At 26.6% G+C, this 22,160-nt stretch overlaps 1 protein-coding gene across 1 annotated transcript in view; it reads left to right on the top strand.

The window, feature by feature from the left end:
- Positions 1-415: 415 nt before the first annotated feature.
- The window catches only part of LOC107444850 (integrin alpha-PS2), an 87,417-nt gene continuing 65,672 nt past the window's right edge, over positions 416-22,160 (top strand). The window contains exon 1 of the mRNA XM_087168140.1: positions 416-1,061. Coding sequence (XP_087024266.1) covers positions 817-1,061 — 245 coding nt within the window. The 5' untranslated portion in view covers positions 416-816. The remainder of the gene's footprint in view (positions 1,062-22,160) is intronic.

Below are 22,160 nucleotides of genomic sequence, written 5' to 3' on the forward strand. Positions count from 1 at the left end.
TAATTGACTGATAACGCTATACATAATAATAGGAATATATTAAACGGTAAATTTTAACACATCCAAACATCTTTATCAATGAATACCAAGTTTCAATAAAGCTTTATCACCATTTTCAAAAATAAAGAGTAATATTTCGAAAACAATCATTTCTTTTATCTGTTAATCGATGAATGACAGGGATGTAAATAAGTTCTAGATGCAAATTCCAGAAGTTAATTCCTTTTCATCGCATTCATTTCTGATTAAAAAAGCAAAACACGCAAGCATTTTCAATGCCATAAAGAACGCTCTGATTTAAAAGCGCTGTCGTTTGTAATTAGGATAGTAATATGAGCGGAATTTGGCGATAAATTTGGCATTTTACACTACTTGTTGAATGTGGTAACCCTTCTAAGATCATCCCGCCAAAGAAGAGATGCTCCGGAATAAGTTTTCGGAAACAACATAACGGGGATTTTGACACGTGCTTTAGCTGTCAAAGAAACTGTTATGCTTTTCTTAAAAATGACTTCTAATTTTAATAATAATATTTAAGTTTTTGCAAGAAAAAAAATTTTGATTGTTGTTTTTATTAATACTATTTTAATTTTGTAATTGTTAAATTATACAGCTTTACCTAAAACAAAATGTAATTTTTTGCCTGAGTACTTAATTAAAAAAAATTCCGTCGGGAATTAATAAAAATGTGTACATAAAATACGACTTATAATTTAATAGTTCCTTAGTTCAGCACTTATTGAACTATGTTCTCTTCAGAAATTAACTTCACATTTCACTACCTTTTTGAACTATAGTAACTATTTTATAGCGAAAATGACAAGAAACAAAATGAAAATAGAAACTTTTTTACAAAATTCCATAACAAACCATTATGAAACAATCAATTGGTATTGGATGCTAAACAGGACGTTGGTGTTATTGTGTTTATTGTTATGTTTAACGAATATTAGTGTTGTTGGATTTAATATCGATACCAGGACAGCTCTTGTTCATCATGGAGTGAATGGTTCTATGTTTGGTTATGCTGTATCCTTACACAGAGACAGGGATGATGGATGGTAAGTTTATTCAATTATATTTTCAAGTTTTGTGTCATAAAATTGCAAATGCTAATAAGAACTGTTTTAAAAATATATATAGTTTTAAACAGCCTAATGTATGGGATATGTAAACATGGAACCTAAAGTAAATAGCCTAATGCATCTTTACATTGCTAGAAATTTTAAATTTTGACACGGAGCTCTAAATTTTGACTTTTAGAGCACCTTCATTGTAAAACTATGTATCTTATATTGCATGACCAGTAACAATAAAATAATTGTTAATGGTCCTTACGGACCCACAATCGATGTAAATAAATGGTATACTGTTTCGTTTTTTTTTATTTTTAGTTTCGTGCTTTAGTCTGTACTATTGTCAAAAAAAGCATTTTTTTCATCATTATTGTGATATTTTCCCATTCTTTTTAATGTAATTTTTATTTTAATTTCACTTTATTAACTTTTTTAAAAAAAAAAAGTCTAATAGGTATTTGTTAACGGACTAGTGAAAGTGAGTACGGATTACCTATATCTTTTAGTAACTGGTAGTGTAGACTTTATTTATTTAGTATTTCCCCCTGCATGTCCATGTAAATTGTATTATAATGAAATAGAGAAATAGCTTTATCAATTGCTCTGTGTTATTTCTCTTTAGAATAATAATTTTATAGGTAAAATTCACTTTCATTTTCGAATTCTTCTTAATTAATTTGTTCATGGATGATATGATATATGTAAAAGGGATCAGGCAACAAAATTCTTTAAAAAGATTGTTCTAATACAGTTAAAAGAATCGATATTTGGGATTTGAATTATGCTATTATTAGTGATGTTACTCGAAAGGTTATTTAACAAGGAAAGTTGAAACTACGTAATATATACTATATAAACTGCATAAATCAGTAATATTTGCTTTCATTGCAAAACCTTTTTTTCAAAAAATTCTGTACAAACATAATTATTTACATTTTGAGTGACTGAAAGAAAATACACAGTTTGACTAAAAGAACTAAAAGAAATTACGTAATAATGATGTTTTTAAAACTTTTTAAAAGGTTATAAAAACAAAAAAAAATATTAATGACAAATTTACAGATGAATATTTGATCGAAATCAAAGGAAAAGGATTAGTATAAAACGACATAATTATGGTTAATAAAACAAAAAACAGTAATAGTAATTTTGAATTTAGTATTGGTAAACCGGTAAATCATAAACCCATGTTTACGGGAGATTCTGGTCGTCAAAATTATTTTTCTTATTATCAATCATTTATTGAAAAATACAAGACAGAAAAGTTAATTTAACTAAATAAATGATTTTAATACAATACTCTAAGGTATCATGAAAGAACTACCAAATTCACCAAGTTTTATCGCACATTATAAGACCATATATTGTTAAATTTATCAAAATCATAACCAAAATGCTTCTGTAACGATTACCGCTATTTTTGGTGTTTCCATAAAGTCAATAACATAGAAAATTTTACTATATTTCAATAATTTTGATATTTATTCTCATTGCGTAAATTGATTTTAAACTTATCTTTAATTTAAACAATGTTTAATATTTTGGTAATGTTTCTTCGAAAATATTTAGTTTTCTTTAGTAATGGTCCGGCTTTCAACAAACTTTCAGTCTTTTAATATTGTCTGTTAATTAATTTAAAATACTTCGGCCTATCACAAATCATAATTTATTTTTAATATTTCCTTAACCATTACCAAAGCTCTTTGGTAAAAATTACTGATGTTTTTGGAGTTTACATAGAACTACAAAGATTGTTAATTTTACCGTATTTTGATAGTTTTAATCATATTTTTTCATCAGAACATAATATTTTAAGTAGCGTTGAAAGGGTTAATCTGATTCAAGAATGAATAAAAAGATGTGTTAATCTTTTACATAGATATTCAAAAAATTATGGAGAATTTTTAGTTATAAAAAGTAATAAAAAAGGGACAGTAATTGAAATAAACTTCATGCATAAGGGATTTTATATGTTATTGCAGTGGCTGTGCAGAAAATTTTTTAAGAGCAGTACAAATGTCAAGATTTTTGTTAAAAAGAACAATTTTATCTATCTATGTTATAAAATAAAAATTTATTAAGTAAGAATATAGTAATGATAAATATGCGATAAAATAACGTCTCAATAATCTTTTTCTCTTTTTAGTTTATAAATACCTTAATTTTTACAGAACATAGCTTAATTTTCATTTTCAGAGTTGTAATGTGGTAAAGTTATTTTCCTAATATAATACAAATTTTTCCTATGAAGGAGCTTTAATGTTATTATTAACTTCAATATTATTGCTGAAAATATTTTTATGAGATTTTTTTAAAATCTTTATTTTTTAAAAAGTAGAAATTTTCAATAAAATAATTTTTTTTTAATAATTTTTTTCATTAATGAAATTATAGCTAGTTTTCAAACTTTTTCCGCTTAAGTTCGGAATACTTTGGCACAATGTGTTAGGCACAAAGAAATTCTAAGTAAAAAAATGACTTGGGCAAAATAGGATTAAGAACTTGGACTCACTTATAGATAACCTCTCTTTTTCAATTTCCGTTAAAACTTTAGGTAAATATATTATTTAATTACTAAGCACAAATATTTAAAAATAAAAACAAATGACCTAAAAGTCAATCACTTGATATCTCCTATTTTAATTATCTAAATTTGATTTTAGAAAAATTACAAAAAATAACTCGGTTAAGGTGGTTAACTCAGAATAATTATGAATAACCTAATGTTAAGTAAGAAATTAATAGTAGTATTTTTATCATTATAGATTATATGTATATATAAAAAACATATGTTGAATAGCGGTAAAATTTTAATATTTCAGTTAATTCTTAATCTTGTTTTTTCAAATTCCTTAAAATCCTACTTAACGTAGGTTTTCAAATTAAGACCAGTGATTTTTGTCAGGAAATTATGTAAAATAATTCTAAAAAGCGTAATAAATAGCTCAACTGAAGTGGCTCTAAAAGATGTGTTGCTAGTTATTTGCTGTAATTTAATAAACTATTATAGTAAAACATAAAAACGAAAAACAAGAAGCTTTAAAAAATATTTTTAAAAGTATTTAGAACTAAGGAATTAAAAAGTAATATGCATTTTTAAAAAAACCCTATATTGTAAAAAAATGTACAAATACGGTTTAAGGTACTGGCGATTTGAGTACATCATCCGAAATATTATTTCAGCGTACTTTTTAAAGTATCATTTTTACCATAAAATATTACACGGTAATTTTTACAGTAATATTTACTTTATTAGAACGATTCAGTATTTTTACGGTCTGCTGTAAAAATTACGGTATATCAGTTTTTCTCGCCCGTTTTTTCTCCATATTCCGGTAAAACTGAATTTTAGGGTAGAAAGTACCAGCATCTTGAGTGCCGGTATTTTTTAGCGGAATTTTATCCAAATTTTTTTGCCGTGTATATAGTTTTAATCATTTTTTGTTAATTAAACAATTTTCCTTGGATCATTGGTTATTAATTGATTATAACATGTATGCATCATTACACTTCTAATATGAAAACTTTATTGTATTTTAAATTAAACAGTTACAATTTTATTTAAAAAGTTATTTCATAAATTCTCTGACTTGCGATTATATTTCTAAGAAAATCTTATATTTGCTATAAAATGACACATTAAAAAACCTCCCGAAAGAGCTTTCAAAATTTCAACCTTTATTCAGGAGGTCAATATAATTTACTTGACCTCTCTTTCCAGATGATAAAATTACGTTATTTTTTTGCATAAGCCATTTTTTTCTTATCTTTATATCAGTAAATTGAAGCCATCTGAAAACCTCGGTCCCTCTCTTTTTAAATAAACAAAGGAGGGATGGGCGCCATCCCTTTTCGTCGGATAGAATGATAACCGAAATGGAATGTTTTGCTGATTTGAAATAATTATCTTCTTGGATTATCTTTTTTTAGCTCTTTGTATAAGCAATATAACATTAAATGAAAGAAGTTCCAGACATGTTTTGTCTATAGATGACAGATAAATAAGTGATTGTGCATGATTAATTAATTTATTTCTAGTACAATGTAATAAAAAAATTACGTTAAATACTGACATTAAATTAATGGATTAAAAACTTCATTCTTTTGAAAAATATACAAATTGGAAACAACATGAGACAAGCGCTCGAAAGTAGGTGCCCATTTTCAAGACGAGGCGTGACTGAGGAGAAACAAACGTGATGTGAAATATAAAACGTAAAATTGCCAATGAAATATGAGCTGTAGGAAATAGGTGTTGTATATTTTACATTTCAAATCACTTTTGCTTCACATCTGGCAAGTCATGAAAATGGGCGCAGAATAACTTTTTCCTACACACATTGAAACCTGGGCAGCAATGCAAGATTAAAAACCGTCGTTGAATGGCTGACCCAATTTTGAGTTAACGACTACCAATCTTCAACTCCTTATCCTTGTAATTTTGAACCCAATCCAGAAGACAACTCCTGGATCAAGTACTGAGTGAATTTGACTTCGGAGGCCTTTTTGATGTAACAAATTCTCACTTGCTTTACATAGAGAGGAAAGCCACGAAAACCCACCACGCTTAACCTGACGAAAGGTGACTGTATACCACTAAGGATATTTTTTGTTAGCACTGTGGTCGGTGCCAGCCGGGTGTGGAATTCGAATTCCACCCATTTCTGGGATCGAACCCAGGTTCCCCGTTGGGAGGTAAGAGCTTCATCCCCTTGAGCCACCACGGCTTCGCATCAATAGTTAGATGAAGCTAGCGCTCAAACACTGCACTAGGACAAATTTGGAACAAATCAGATCCCAAATTTCTGAGCCAGAAAAATCGGCCATCGCACTGCCATCAATCACTTCAGCTGCGACGAACGCCTGAAATAATTCCTATGGCCACCTTACAAAAACAGGTGGAAAATCCCCCAATACTTGTGCAGATGCGTGTCCGGATAGTTTTGCCAGATAGTGTATTTATTGAAAGGTATTTTCAAATTCAAAATTAGGTTTTTACACATTTTTACTGATCTTATCTTGTTTGTGTAAATGCACGGTGAAAAAAATTATGGTAAATTACTGTAATGTATGTTAATGACCTTTCTGGTAAATTAAACCAAACTAAGCGTCATTTAAAGTAATCATTTGGTAATTTTTCCTTTCAAATGGAGGCGGTTTCCCCGAGGTTCCGGTTCGTAAAATTATTACTCTTGTTACTTCACATTTAGTAATAAAAAAGAAAATGGAAAATTAAATTTATCTGAATAAATGACTTTTATACTATGCTCTTAGCTATCAGGATAAAATTGCCAAATTTTACCACATTTACCAAATTTTATCATATATTAGAAATTCATATTTTATTGTTAGTTTTACCAAAATTATCTTCAAAGTGCTTCGGTAAAAATTACCGAGCTCTTGGGGATTCCCATAGAGATAGGAGCATAATAAATTGATCATGTTTTGAACATATTTTTTTTCTCAATAAAAAAGATGCAATGCGTCGATTAAATTTTGCATTCAATTTTCGGTGATGTCTTTGAAATTCCGCACATAAGTGTAAAATTTATGTAATAAATATTTCAAGGTTTCTAAACTCTTATAGTTGAAAATTTGACACTTTACCAGAAAAATGCTGAAATAGTTAGAAAATTTTTGCAAGTGTAAAAAAAATTATTTTCCGAGCAAAAGGGTGCTCTTTTTTCTAATTAAATTTTGATTGAAAGTTAAAGCAATTTAAATGCTTTATCGCGAATTTCTTCGCTTCTAACACTAGTTTCATGAATCATTTTCTAATGCGTCTTTTATCATTTAATAAACATCATTTTATTACAATATTGCAAAAATTTACTTTACGATTTAAAATTTTCCATTATTTATCAATCAAATTTCAGAGGTGGATGTATCATGTAATATTGGTGCTTTTATGTGAGTAAGAAATAATATTATGGAATTTATAAAAGGAAACGAACTATTATTTTGCAAAATTTGAAAAACTTTCATCTTTTTTTTTCAACATCTACAGATAAATAGAGTTATTTTTGCATAAAATAAAGATATTTTTAAGAATAAAAAGACATTCTCAAGGATTATTAAGCTGAATTTTGAAATTTTCATAAGTTTTTATGATGTTATTATAATAAAATCTTGAAAACTTCAGAATATTCTAAGTTAAGCAATTTATTTTGAGTATCATATATTAACGTAAGTGTGTTATTAATAAGAAAAACTAAAAAGCATATGAAAATTTATATAAAAAATTATGAAAAGGATCATTCAAAATAAATTCTTTCATTGAAATTATACTAAAAAAATATATTATTTCATACTTAAAATGACGTAAAAAAAGAAACCACCAGAAAGTGGATTTCTTTTGCAATTTCTGATTTTTTTTTTTTTTGTCTTTATTTTTATTAGAATTTCTTTTTTCTTTTATTTCAAATTTCCTTTTCCATTTTATTCGAATTTATTTTTCCTTTTTATTGAAATTTTTTTTACATTATTTTTTTCCTTTTTTTAACACCTTATGTAATACAATGCACTTTAAAAATGTGATATATTAATTAATTTTTTATATTAGACATGTTTGTTAACAAAATAAACATAGCGAGATTTCTTTAAAATGCTATTCATTATATACCTTGGTAATATTCAGACATAATTTCAAAATTTTAAAGGATCTTTTTCTTATAGCTTAGTTTTAGGAGGGAACCTAGCAATAAAATAAAGCTTATGAATTTTACACTTGGGAATACGAAATAATAATTAAACTTTAACATTTTAATTCGCTATCTTTTCTATCACACCTATATTTTCATTGCACGAATTTCATTCATTGGAAATTTTCTTGATTTTCTGGAAAAGGATGAAAATTATCCAAAATTAAGCACAAATAGTGGGTATTAAGTGTTATTTGAAAAAACCTCTTTCATAATAAATCGCAATAAAGTTCACATTTAAAAGACCATGGTATAATTTTAGATTGTATAATTTTGAATTTTTTAGTAGCTGAAAATAAATAAATATGCTATTTAAAATGCATGAGTGAGCAAAAACGTTTCCTATTACTCCTAGAGCTGAAAAATAAATAAAAATATTGAGAAAATTCTTGTGCAAATTTTCTTTTGCTCGCTCTTTGCATTTAAATGTAAAAAGCCGTTGTTTTTTTTAATTCTTTTAACTAACAAAGCGCATTTAAGAACAAAGTAAATAAATTAAAAATAACGATTTGCTTATATTTTTAAAACTATACGTCCTTAATTAAAAAGGTTAATATCATAGTGGGTAACAGACATTTTCTTCAAAAAAAGCTTTTTTTTTGCTTTTTTGGTTAGTTAAAAAAATTTTAATACAAAATTTCTGGTGCAAAATTCATGAAATTTGTTCGTGAAAAAATAGGAAATTATTTTACTATATTTTACGAAATTATTATTCTAAAAGTAAAAATTTAATAGAGAGTTTAATTTAAGACCAATATATTGAATTACCGTTTCTAATTCAAAACTTAGAAGAACTATTTGAGAATTTTAGAGATAACGGTCACATATTTCTTGAATGAGTGTATTTTATGACTTGACCGGAAATGATATTTAGAGAGAGGAAGTGCGTAAAAATATACAGTAAATGAAAGAAGATAACAGCAGAAGTCAAAAAATATACTCCAATTATCAGGAAGAGCTGCCGTTTTGAATTGTCACGAATGATCTGATGAGATGGCATACCCTTCCTGGAATCTCCTTTTGAATGAAAGAACTGTCTGTTTCATTTTCTGCTTAGAATAGAGAAGATTCCACTGTGAATGTTTAGATATCTGATATAATTTGAGCACCGACTGTTGAGTTATTAACAATAAACAGATCTCTAAAGGCCAAAAAAATTAACTGAGTTTTAGTTCATAAACTAGAGATACAAACTTATCACACATGATTGTAGATTTTTTCTTCTATTAATTTTTTAAAAAAAGTGTTTTTATTTATTATATAAGTAATTTTTTAATACGATTTTTATTATTCTTTTTAATTGGTAAACTTTTTTATATCTAGTCTGTTTTTTATGTTTATTAATGTCTTAGAAAATTGTGTACTATATTTTGCATCATTAAAAGAGTGCTTTAATTTTGATTCTTATAATTCACTGATAGTTGTATAAGGTTGATTTTAATATCAGCAACAACCATTATCACTAAGCCCAAAAAGGTTTATAAATAACTAGCAAATAGACCATGCAAGTTTGAAAAGATGTAAAATTTAGCTATGTTAGCTTACGCTGAATGAGGTTCACATTGGGCTAGTATCAGCAACGCTTTTATATCGATATTAAGTGCTTTAGGAAGTTTTTCTAACCTTTACAAAACAAGGCTAGAAAAACTTCCTAAAGTAGAGGATGAGTCCTCAATCATTTTTCGCTAATCAAGAGTAGAAAGCATTCTAAACTGAGACTAAATTCACCTTCCTAAGATTTATTTTAGTTCTTATGACATCACTGAAGCAAGGTTTTTATATACCTTCTTTAGCACCTTAAAAATGAAGGTTGGCCTGATAAGTAAGTTTTCAACAAAAGTGAAATGTTGAATTTGAGAACTTGGAAAAAGCTAGAGAGTAAAAGAGGCAAAAGCATGGTTGATGTTGAGAGTTTTTGCTAAATTCTTTGCATGACTTTATTCAATTTTAAAGGAAACAAGCTTGGCAAGCTGATATTTCCACTTAGTTTTAAAAAAAAGCATTGCAACCAAATGAAAATAAATTATAATATAACGTTTTTCATAGGGTTTCCTGATATCTGGGATAATCTTTGCACCAAAATATACAATTTCCTTGGGATAAATTGTTTTTGGTAAAATTGAAAAAGGAAGTTTGAAAGTTGAAAGTTTGTCATAAGGTATCCTGATATCTGGGATAATCTTTATACCAATATATACAATTTCGTTAGGATAAATTGTTTTTGAAAAAATTGAAATAAATCATTGATGAATAATAATTCGTATTTATAAAAAACTACAGTTTACAGTTCGACAAATAAGTAAATTAATTAAAACATAATTTTTGCGACAGTTCAAAAGCAAAATCAGTCATACCATAAAAGTTTAAGTACATAAAATTATTTTTTATCAATTCCTATTACTGCTTTACTCATTTCAAAGATATATTTTAAAATCCAAAAACAAATTTTATTAATGTTACTCTATTATATGTTAATGTTAGAAACACGCTCCAAAATATATCACAACTAACTTAAAAATATTTAATAAACTCAAATATGGCTGAAAAAATCTAGAAATTATTTCTGATCTTTTAAGAAGTAATGCTTGTATCGTTTTCAAACATTCCAAATTTCTTTAGCGAACAAGATGGTATGCTAACTAAAAAAATAAATAAAAAAATTTTTTTAATACATGCCACAGATATTTTTTACATAAAAGATCAATATATTATTCATAGTTTATTGCTACAACTCGATAATGTTTATTTTTTCACTAAAAAAACATTAAAAAGAAGATAACTGCCTATTATATTCGTTCATTTTTCTTTTTTTTTTCTAATACCCGAAGATTAACATTCGTTCAATAAGCATTCCTGTCTAGAGGAAGAGTGAAACTAATCACATGTTAAGAATGTAATTGGTTTTCTTAGAGTAACTTTACTTCTTTTCTTAGAGTTGATTAATCCTTGAAAGAAATTTCTAAAATTCTTTATTCTTCGTTAATTCAAAAGACTCTTTAATTAAAAAAAATATTTATAAAATTCTTGCAATTTAAATAAATAAAATATAATGCTTATGATTATAAAAAACAATTGAATGAAAATATGTATATGCATATTGAAAAGCTTTAGTTCACATATTAAAAGAAAAAAGATAACATTTTTATAGAGTTACATAAATAAGTACTTACATTTTTTGGATGAACGCTTTTAATTGCACCTCATTCTTCAATTACTGTAGATTGAAGTTATATTAACCTTGCAATCGAAATAAATATGTGCTATATTTTTCTATAGTCATTTAAAATTTTAGTGGAGATTTTTTTTTAAACACACTACTTTAATTGAGAAACATATTATCTTTTAGAAATTTATACGTTGTTGTAGTGGCTGCACAGAAAATAGTGTAAGCAATGCATACCAGTTAAAAACTTTCAACTCTGTTAGTTGTATTTAATACTAAATCTACTTTTTTTTATCCTTTAACTGTATATGATATAGTGAAAACTAAAGAAAAAGAGAGAAATTATCACTCATGTAATAAAATAATGGCATGATGTTGTCAATTATCTGATAAAATAATGTTATTTTACCTCTGTTTTTTAGTTAAAATCGCTGCTATTAATATTACTTTCGTACAAAACATGTTAAAAACTTCTGGGCTATTTTGGTGTAAAACTAAATTGTGACAAATTAGCCTCCCAGAAGGCTTCAAACTTTGTTGAGGATGAGTTAGTTTAATTCAAAAAAAATATAGCGTTTTCTGTGGACTTATGGTCTTTATAAATAAATGACAACAATAAGAAATGCAATTGAATTCGATTTACAGGTTCTGAAGCAAGTAAACTTTTTTGATGAAATTGAACTATACTCTTATATAGCACGAAAATTCGTTAATCATTCAATTTTATTTGAATCATTTTGCTAAAGCTACCCGTTTTAGGAGATATCTCGCCTAACTAATAAAACACTGCATAGTTTAAATGTAGTTCAATTATTAATCAATTGTGTAGTTTATTATTTTTTTAATAACAATCCTCTCCAATACAGCTGACACCAAAATTAGACTTAGCATTAAATTAGCCAGCCAAATATTAGGCTTAGCCAAATATTAGGCAAAAATAAGCCAGCCAGAAATTAGGCTTAGCATAAAAAATCGCATTAATTTTTTATATTATGCAGATCAACTATTCTCTTAAGAGAAATGCATTAAATGCCGTTTAATACACCCATCGTTTCTGTCAGATTTTTTCAAGTATACAGAAATATGAAGTCTTGGTAATGGAAATAATGAACTCTTTAAAATTTTGAGCACAATGTTATTTTAATTACGTTTATTACCCACCCACTGATGACCCACTCACTGTCGATGTATAATATTAATGTCTCTTTAGAAATAGTCTAGAATAGTATAGAATGGTCTCTGTAGAAGATTAGTCTCTGTTTAGAATTGTCTCTGTAGTATAGAATTGAGTTATCTGCAATCATGTGCATTTTGAGTAATTTGATGTAGTGATCTAAACTTTACTCTAAAATTTAAATTTTTAATCAATGTTCTCGAAAGATTATTTTCCTTTTTTAGTCAACAGTATTTGATATAGAAATGAAATGGAAACAGTTTTTAACGGTACAGTTCCGTGAAAGCTCCGACATTTGCATATTTTTGATGACAGAGCAATGCATTTTTTATTGCAGCACAGTGAAAAAAAATTTGGTAGAATTATCCTACTGTATAGAAATGACATTTCTGGTTAGAAAAAAAAATTAATCCTAGCAAAACAAATAATCCTGTAATTAAATCATTCATTTGGTTATTTTTCCGTTCATATGATTGCAGTCTATAAGAAATTCTGGTTTTCAATATTATAGTTCTTCATTACTAACCGTTTAATAAAGAATACTAAACTGAAAAGTAAAAATAATGTTTTTCTTGACTTGCTCTAAGGAATCATGATAAAATTACCAAATTTTACCACATTTACCAAATCTTATCACATACTATAAAACCAAATCTTATTGTTAATTATACCAAAATAATTTCCTAGGAACTTTGGTAAAAGTACCGCTCTCTTTGATGTTTTCATAGAGCTGGAAACAAGTTAAATTTTACCATATTCTGGTAATTTCTTTTTTCTTTTTTGAAATCTCAAAGTCTTCTCTATATAGCAGAGTTCCTTAAGATAAAGTTTCCTTAAATATCAAACCTCCTTAAATATGAATTATTTTATATTTAAGGAGTATATTTCGTTTTTAAGGATTAATATATTATTTTTCTAAATAAATAAAAAAAAATTTAGTTTTTGCTTAAATAATTTTTTTTTCACGTATTACATCTTGAAGTGTAAAGATTTACTTAATATTGTTTTAAGTAAAATGCTGAAGGAAAAAATTCTGGTAAAAGTACCATACTGTACGGTAATAACATATCTGAATAAAGGGATAATTCTGGTTAATGAAACCAAAATATACGGTATTTGAACTATACATTTCGTAATTTTTTCGCTTATATGATAACTGTTAATTCTGGCTTTCAAGATCTTATCATTCCACATTTAATTAAAAAAAATACATAGCAAAAAAATAAATTTAACCGAATAAATAGATTTAAAGCAGCGCTTTAACGTATATTTATAGAATTATCAAATCTTACTACATTTATGAAATTTTATCACATATTATAAAACCATATTTTATTATTAATATTACAAAAACCCTTATCAAAGCACTTCGGTAAAAGTTACCAAGCTTTTAGGTGTTTCCTTAGAAGCAGAAACACGGTGAATTTTACTGTATTCTAATTGGTTTATGATCTTTTTTCTCAGTGAAATCTCGTTGTTAGTTTCCTTTAAATACTAAAATCCTTTAAAATAAAGTTTCTGTAAATATAAAACCTCCTTAAATATTAAAACTTAAATATAAAAATTCAACTTGATTGGTGACCCTTACTCTTTTTGTTAGATTTTATTTTCTTTTTGTTTTTCTTCATGACAATTAAATCATTTTAGGTTAACAAAATACAAACATTTGAATAGAGATAAAAGAAAACAGAATATTTTTGCTATTCGGATATAATGTTGGAAAAGTAAACATGAGCCGTTTTAAATCTTATTACGAGCCGGATGTATTTTTCTTTTGCTATCATATCAAAGACATTCTATTTGATAAAATATTTGCTAAAAGTAATTCATCTTTTAACATTCACGTCAATCCTTTCATCGAGAATGTTATGCAACATTATATCGATTGAAACAGTATTAGAAACCATGGGAAAATTTTTTAAATAAAATATATTAACCACATTTTATTATGATATGCTGTTAAAACTTTAAGCTCTTGGATTTTAATAGCTTTCTTTGCTTTTTATTTTTAAGCATATAAAAGGATATACAGTAAAAGAATATACAGTATTTTCGTCGGTATTTTTTCAAATTGGGTAGTAGATTTTGAAAATATATGTATAATTCAACACAATTTGTTACTAGAACTTTTCAGATAGAAATAAAAATAATAACTTCCAATGTACTGTGCTCAAAATAATAAACAGGACCACCGAATAACTTTTGATCGAATGATCGTTTCTCCATGTTCTTAATGCTACGAGGAAGCGACCTCAAATATGCTAATTAATTAGTTCAGACAATACTTCAAGTTACAAAATCAAACATAATCTCAGAATGAACATACCTTTTTGGGACTGATTTGTATTCAGTGAAATTTAGTCCCAATAGTTTGGTCAGGAAAGAGTTCCAAAGTTTATTTTCTGCGTATTTAGAGAGAACTTTTTAAATGAATTTAGAAATTTTTGCTCACAATTACAAATTTTGTTTATTAATGATAATGCCTTGCAATAACTATTTTTAGTTAATATCATTATTTTATTCAATCATAGTAGAAAAAATTTTGAATTTAAAGGTATGAAATTTTTGCATCATTTTAAAGAATGTAATTTCGCATGGTAAAACATAAAATATGAGTGAAATCAGTTGAATAGTTTCTAATAAATAGAATTTTAAAAACATGGCTTTACAACTTAGCAATCTTAATATAAAGGCATAAAAGTTTTAGACAAAATCTATTAAAATAAAATAAAATAAACTATTAGTGAATATATAGATTATTTGAAATGTAATACTTAACTCCCCTGCAAATTATCAAATTAACTTTTAAAGCACTTTACATTTGTAGCATTTAAAATGAATAAACATCAAAAGGGGTAAATTCCTATATTCTTGCAACATCCATCGAAACCTTTCATTTAACAATTCTGAACTGCAAATAGAATATTTTGTAGCTCGTATACCCTTTTCTACGAATTGAAAATTTAATTAAAAACTTTAGAATCACAAAAAAGCGTTTATTCAATAAATGTTTTTAAAAGTATAATTTGTTCATAAATTTTAATTCTGAATTATTAGATGTAATCTGCATTTTAGTTTGCCATAGATAATTACAACAATTTTGACGTAAATGTTTAGAAAAAAACTATTTTAGTACCATATGTAGTTATTTTCTGAGTTAGAATAGGAATGTTAATTATAGAGGCAAATAATAATTCAATAGTAGGTATAAATAAATATATTGAATGCAAAAAATAAGCTCACAGATGACAACTATAGAGAAATAACAATAGTTTTTGAATTCTAGTTTTGAATGCATGGAATGACCATTTCCCCAACTCTTAATATTAGAAAAGTTTTCTTACTTTTGATAATTGTTTGTTATTTAAAATAAAATATGCGACATTGTAGAGAACAGTACAAATTTTCTCTAAACATTGAAATCAATGTATTTGAAATCAACTACCACAACAGAAAAAACAATTCTTAAACGCATATACTAAAAGATTTCACTGTTAGAATACGAATATTATCATGCAGAAAATGTTACCGTCACTGATCATAAAAATAAATATTATAACCATAATTAGCTTTCATGGATAATTTTTGTCCTTAAATTTCATTCAAATATTATGTATATAAAGCTTTCTTGACCATGAAAATACTGATCTACTTATAAATCTTTTCCTGTAGAATAGTTGCATTGCAAAAAGAAGAAGAATTATTGTAATCCAGTGTTTTGTTTAATTACAAGTGTTAGCATTTTTTCAAATAACTCGTAATTATTCTGTATTAAAAATGCATATTGTGATGTTTTTTTTTTCAAATATATTAAGAAATATATATTACAAAAATATTCAGAAACAAATTTAAAATAAAACATTTCTAGGTTAATCCTAAAAAATGTTTTTAATTATGAAAACTACCTTTCAGTTTAGAAAATATATGTGCTCTATTATTATCGCATCGTCGCCCTTCATATGTATATTTGAATTCTTGTTGAAATTGTAGTCAAAATGTTGTGCAAAATAAAGGTCACAATTTAATATTTATTCAAAACAAACAAATCACAAAATCTCACAGGTTTTCCCTTTTACGCTGATGGAAGGCGGGTGTCCTTTACATATTTTTTTCAAACGTTCTAATTAAAAAGCAAAAATATATTTGGTATGTTTAATTATAAAAAGCGAATCTCTTAGATTATCAGAATTACATTTGTGCTAAAATGTAAAATTTAAAAAAATGCAATTTGAAAAAAAAAATCTTTCATATTAAACAATTTATCAATGATTGATTCTGTAAATTATACGAGTAGAAATCCAAATGAATGTTCCTCTTAGATTTGAATAACTTGAAATAAGTTCAAATTTGAAAATTTATTGCTTCGAAGAAAGCAATGTTTGGAAGATTTTACCTTTAATGTATGAAAAACACCCGTGTTATAGATTGTATGTTATATTTAATTACCTATAACCATAAGTTATTAAAATATTAATACAATATTTTTGGCCTATTTTGACTTAAATTAATACAAAATAATAAAAAGTATGAAAAATATGTTCAATAAAAATTCTGGACAAAGACGAAGCATATTTTCATTATAATTCATACACTTATTCTTTAAAGAGCCTCTATTTGTAAACATCTTTAGAAACAATTTCAACTTTAATAGCTATAATTTAACTTGGAAGACTAAAATTATCTTAAGGTTAAGTAAATGGAGAAGTAAAATCGAATTTATGAAGTCCTGTTTAAAGGAATGAACCAGAGTAAAAAAAAATTTCTCCCAATATATTTTCTTAACCAAAAAAGCAACTATACGTCTAGTTACCAAATAAAAAAGGGTGGTTGACAGCATGACTTATCGTTCGCTGTCATTTTTTATCGTCCCTACAATTCACCGAATTTACGGGTGGCATTTTCTCTTGTTTGAATGACAATTTTATCACACTCAACAACTTGAAGGGGAGATTTTCTTCAAATTGTTTTAAGCAAAAAGCATCCTGTTCAAACAAATTTGATATGTCAAAGCAATTGGACCAAGGTAATAATTGCTTAAGGTTTGTTGTGTAATAATTAGTAAGCTATGATGTTTGTTTGTTTATTTTTCTTTCAAAATTGAATTGCTTGTCCTTTTTCTAAATAAATAAAATGACTTTTCAGTTTCTGTACGAATAATATTTCTTTCATGTATTATAACTTCAAGGGAAGATTTTACTCAAATAAATTTGATAAATCAAAGCAATAGAATCGATGTACGGATTGTGTTTGAAGTATTGCAGTCCTCAAATTAGCACACAATGAGGGTTTTTTCCTTTTAAATATAAGTTTCTAATCTCTTCTTTTAAAAAAAAAATGATTTTTTTCTCACATATTACAGTTTAAAGGGAAATTTTCTTCAAATTGTTTAAAATAAAATGCATTTTTCTTAATTAAATTTGATAATTCAAAGCGATTGAATCAAGTTGCTTATTATTTGAGGCGTTATTGTGTGCTAATTAGCACCCAGTCAACGCTCTTGCTTTCAAATAGGAATTCACATTTTTTTTAAATAAATAAAAGTATTTTTTAGTTTTTGTTCGAGTGATATTTTTCTCACATATTACAAATTGAAGAAAGGATTTTCTTTACATTGATTTAAGTAAAAAGCTCATGGAGAAAAGTTTTGGTAAAGAAAACATAAAATGAAGTAAATATATATATATATATATATATATATATATATATATATATATATATATATATATATATATATATATATATATATATATATATATATATATATATATATATATATATATATATATATATATATATTTCGTTAAAATTGGGGAGCTTTTTGGTGTTCCTATATAAAGCAAGGAACACGGTAAATTTTACCATACCTGATTTTACCAAACTTTTCTCTCAAGTATAGTTGATAGGATCAAGGTTAGTATCGTTAGTAGAGGTGTTGTGGCGTGCTAATTAGCTCGTGAGAGTTTTTTCTTTTAAAGATTAATTAACCATCTTTTTTTTAAATAAATAAAATTATTTTACTATTAATTGTAAGTAATAGTTGAATACAAGACCTGAAATAGAGTTAAATAGAAAAATATAGCATAGGTGGTTTAAAGAAATTAACAAACCTCATTACTTATTGTATATCAAGAATTATTCAATATTCAAAACCTCAACCCTTTTGTTCATCAAATATTCCAAAACTTAATTTGATTTTTTTCTTTAAATTTATATCTTTATTATGTTAAATAATAGTATAATTTTTGAAAATATTAAGAAAATTGGTTAATGTAACAAATAGTTACTAAAATTATTTTGTTTGAAATATATCTTCTATGAACGAATTGTATGTATATTTTGACAATAAAAAGTTTTTAATCGATCATATCATATCTCGTAACTTTGCTAATGAATAAACCACAAAAATTATTTTTTATTAAACGTGTTCTACAAATATTATTAATTTCAATGTTTTTATGTATTCTTTTAAATTAAAGCTATTTATTTACAGAAAAAATGTATTTATGTAATTGGTAATTTGCAAGTACAAACTAACATACTTTTCAGAGGTTATATATAGAATAAAAAATTACACTTCAGCAATTGATAATCTCTTCTTCAAGTCAAAAGTTAATATTCTCTTTTTTTCTTATACATTTTATTCTTCCAAAATTTTCATACATAATTGTGCGCTATTACAGTGCTTTTAAATTTATATTAATTAATCTTAACTTATCTTAATAATTATTTTATTAATTTTTAAAATTATCTTATATAATTTGTAAGTACAAACTTACCTATCGTTCATGGAACATGCATACCACACAAACTGCACTTAGTCAGTTGATAATTTCAACAACAGCAAATGAAAATCCAATATTTCTTTTTTTCTTATACATTTTATTATACCCAAACTTTTCAAATATAATTATACGTTATTACAGTATTTTTAAAATCATTTTCTCTGATACCATTTTTATCTCTGAAAATATATTAAATTATAATATCTTATGCAAAATTGTGTGGTACATATAATTTGAAATTTGCAAACGCAATTGCAATCAAATCATTATCTTGGGTTTACTTCGTGTTAAAAGACAATTTAAAAAAGTTTTTTTAAATATTAACTGCCGTTTTTGCAAGAATAATAGCATATCTTAAGGTGTAAATAATACTTTTTTTTTATGTTTAAGCAGAAAACAGCAAAATCAAGATCAATCTTTGAAAATTGTGGTAATATATAACAATCTTACATCGTGTTAATTTTAATGCAGTTTTCGCAAAAACAATAACATTAAGAGGTTAATAAAATTTATGTTTTGTTGGTTAGACAGAAATCAACAAAATCTATCTTTGGTAAGATATAAAATTATTATATCGTAGTTTTTAGGCTATGCTTTAATCACAAAAAGTTTGTCATATCTGCCAGATGACTCTTACTTCTCATATAATAATAAAAAGCAATTGAAAAAAAAAGTTTTTCCAAATTTTAATTACAGTTTTTGCAAAAACAATAATTTATATTTTAGATTTGTGTTTTATTGGTTTGACAGAAATCAATAAAATCAAAATTGATCTTTGTGGTAATATATAAAAATTATTAAATCGTAATATTTAGCTATGCGTTTATCTCAAAAAGTTTGTCGCATCTGTCAGTTGACTCTTACTTTTTATAGTGTAAAAAAAAAAACAGTCTGAGAAATCTTTTTTCCACCCATACATCATAAGGGATTTATCAGGCCTCCTCATATTCGAGGAACCAGCAGGGTTGTGGCCATCCATTTAGTTCTGGATGGGTTCCGTTGACGTTGTGCCATTTGCAAAACCGTGTCTCATTATGGATAGGAAAAGGAAAGAGAATGAATCACTTGAAGCAGAAACAAAGGTTTAGCTGTTGTCTTGAAGATAGAATGGATTCCATTTACAGGTTTTGTTTCAAGAAGAGGTGTATGAGGATGCTACAATGCTAAAGCTCTTTATTTTTTCCAAGAAACGGTAAAAGTACAAATTTGGATTAACGTTATGTGATAAATTTACATTAAGATTATAAAATTCACAAATTTTTGTTTTGTGAATTCTTCGAAAGAAGATTGTGTACATAAATTTACGACTTTATATATGTTGATTTAAGAAAGACAACGTGAATAAAGCACAAATAAAGTCAAAAATGGACAAATGTCTATTTGTCCATTTTTGTTTGTCCATATTTTCAAATAGCTGCTATCTAGACAGCTAGATTGCTGAAAGATACTTTAATCTTTAAAAATCCAACTCTTTAGGATAAAGTACTTGTACTTGTTTAACTTTGTAGTTTTAAAAATTGTATGCACTAATAATTTTAAATATCGCATGCACGATAAGATTAAGCCCTTAAACCATTAAGGATTAGTCCTAGTACATGAATATCCGGTAATTAGATCAAAACTTATCAAGGGCAAATACTCTTTTATTTTACGCACTTTATATTTCACTTTATTTAACGTAAATCAATTTCTTTTCTTAAAAATTAAAAGCATTCACATCATAAATACATAAAAAAACATCTAATGATAATGAATGGAGTGATAATAAGGCGACTTGGTAGTTCTGCATTCAACTTTAATTTCAACACCATAATCACTTTATCAGATGAGTGTTACAAATACGCTTTTTTCAAGTTTTAAATAGTGTTAGAAGTTTATTCAAACCAATATCTAGATTAGAGCATTTTGATAAAAAGAAGATGTAAACAACCAGATTATATGTATGAATGAGCCTCTTCAACATTTATAAATCCCTGTCATTTTTTGAATAGTTTTGTATTTTTTATGAATGCCAAAATAACAGAAATGGCCGATAAATCTATATAAGATATCAATTTTCTTCAAATTACGAATGGTATAACTAATATAAATAAATAAAGTTAATGTATCTTAATACTCCATCAGGATAACCCTACCTACATTCCATGAATGATTATATGGGATATTTTTTCAAATGAGCATTTCGAATGCGTATTTTTTTAGGTTTTAAATAGTGATAGAAGTTTATTCAAACCAATCTCATTAGAGTATTTTGATAAAAAGAAAGTGTAAACAACCTGATTATATGTATGAAGGAGCAACTTTTTTGAAATCCCTGTCATTTTTTGAATAGTTTTGTATTTTTTAATAGTTTTTTTTTTAAAAAAAAATGCACCTCTCAATTAATCAGAGTAAGACAAAGTATATGCAATGTATCAACTATACCGATACCTCCACGCACATCGAGATTGGAGAGTATAAATTTGAAAAGGTGAGCTCTTTCACCTACCTTGGCTCTGAAATCAACTCCGAAAACTCAATTTCCACAGAAGTAAGGAAGAGAGTAACTGCAGCCAACAAGTGCTTTTATGGCATAAGAAAATTCCTTAAATCTGACAACATTAAAAGAGACACCAAGTTGCTAATATATAAAAGCCTAATAAGATCAGTTCTCACTTACGCATCTGAAACCTGGACCTTGTCCCAAGCTGATGAGAGGACCATCGCTGCTTTCGAGAGGAAGATAATCCGGTCCATTTTTGGTGGTGTGTGTGACAAGCGAGTGTGGAGAAGGAGAACTAACTCTGGACTCTACAGGATATTCAGAGAACCGGACATTCTGAAGTACCATAAGATTCAGCGCATGAAATGGGCCGGACACATTGTAAGAATGAATGATGACAGAACAACTAAAAGAATCTTTTTGGCAAGGCCAACTGGAGCTAGAAAGAGAGGCAGACCCCGACTGAGATGGGCGGATTGCCTCCAAAGGGACTTTACCACAATCAAGGTCAGAGACTGGAAAGCCGTGGCATGCAGAAGAAAGGACTGGTGCAGTCTTCTTGAGAAAGCCAGGGTCCACCGAGGACTGTCGAGCTACTGATGATGATGATTTGTATTTTTTATTAATGCCAAAATAACAGCGATGACAGATAAATCTATATAAAGTGTCAATTTTCATGAAATTATTAATGGTATAACTAATATAAATAAGTGAAGTTAATGTACCTTAATACTCAATCAGGATAACCCTACTTCCATGAATGATTATATGGGATATTTTTT

Source organism: Parasteatoda tepidariorum, chromosome 7 (assembly GCF_982258835.1).
Source record: "Parasteatoda tepidariorum strain Cologne lab strain chromosome 7, Ptep-v5.0, whole genome shotgun sequence".
Lineage (NCBI taxonomy): Eukaryota > Metazoa > Arthropoda > Arachnida > Araneae > Theridiidae > Parasteatoda > Parasteatoda tepidariorum.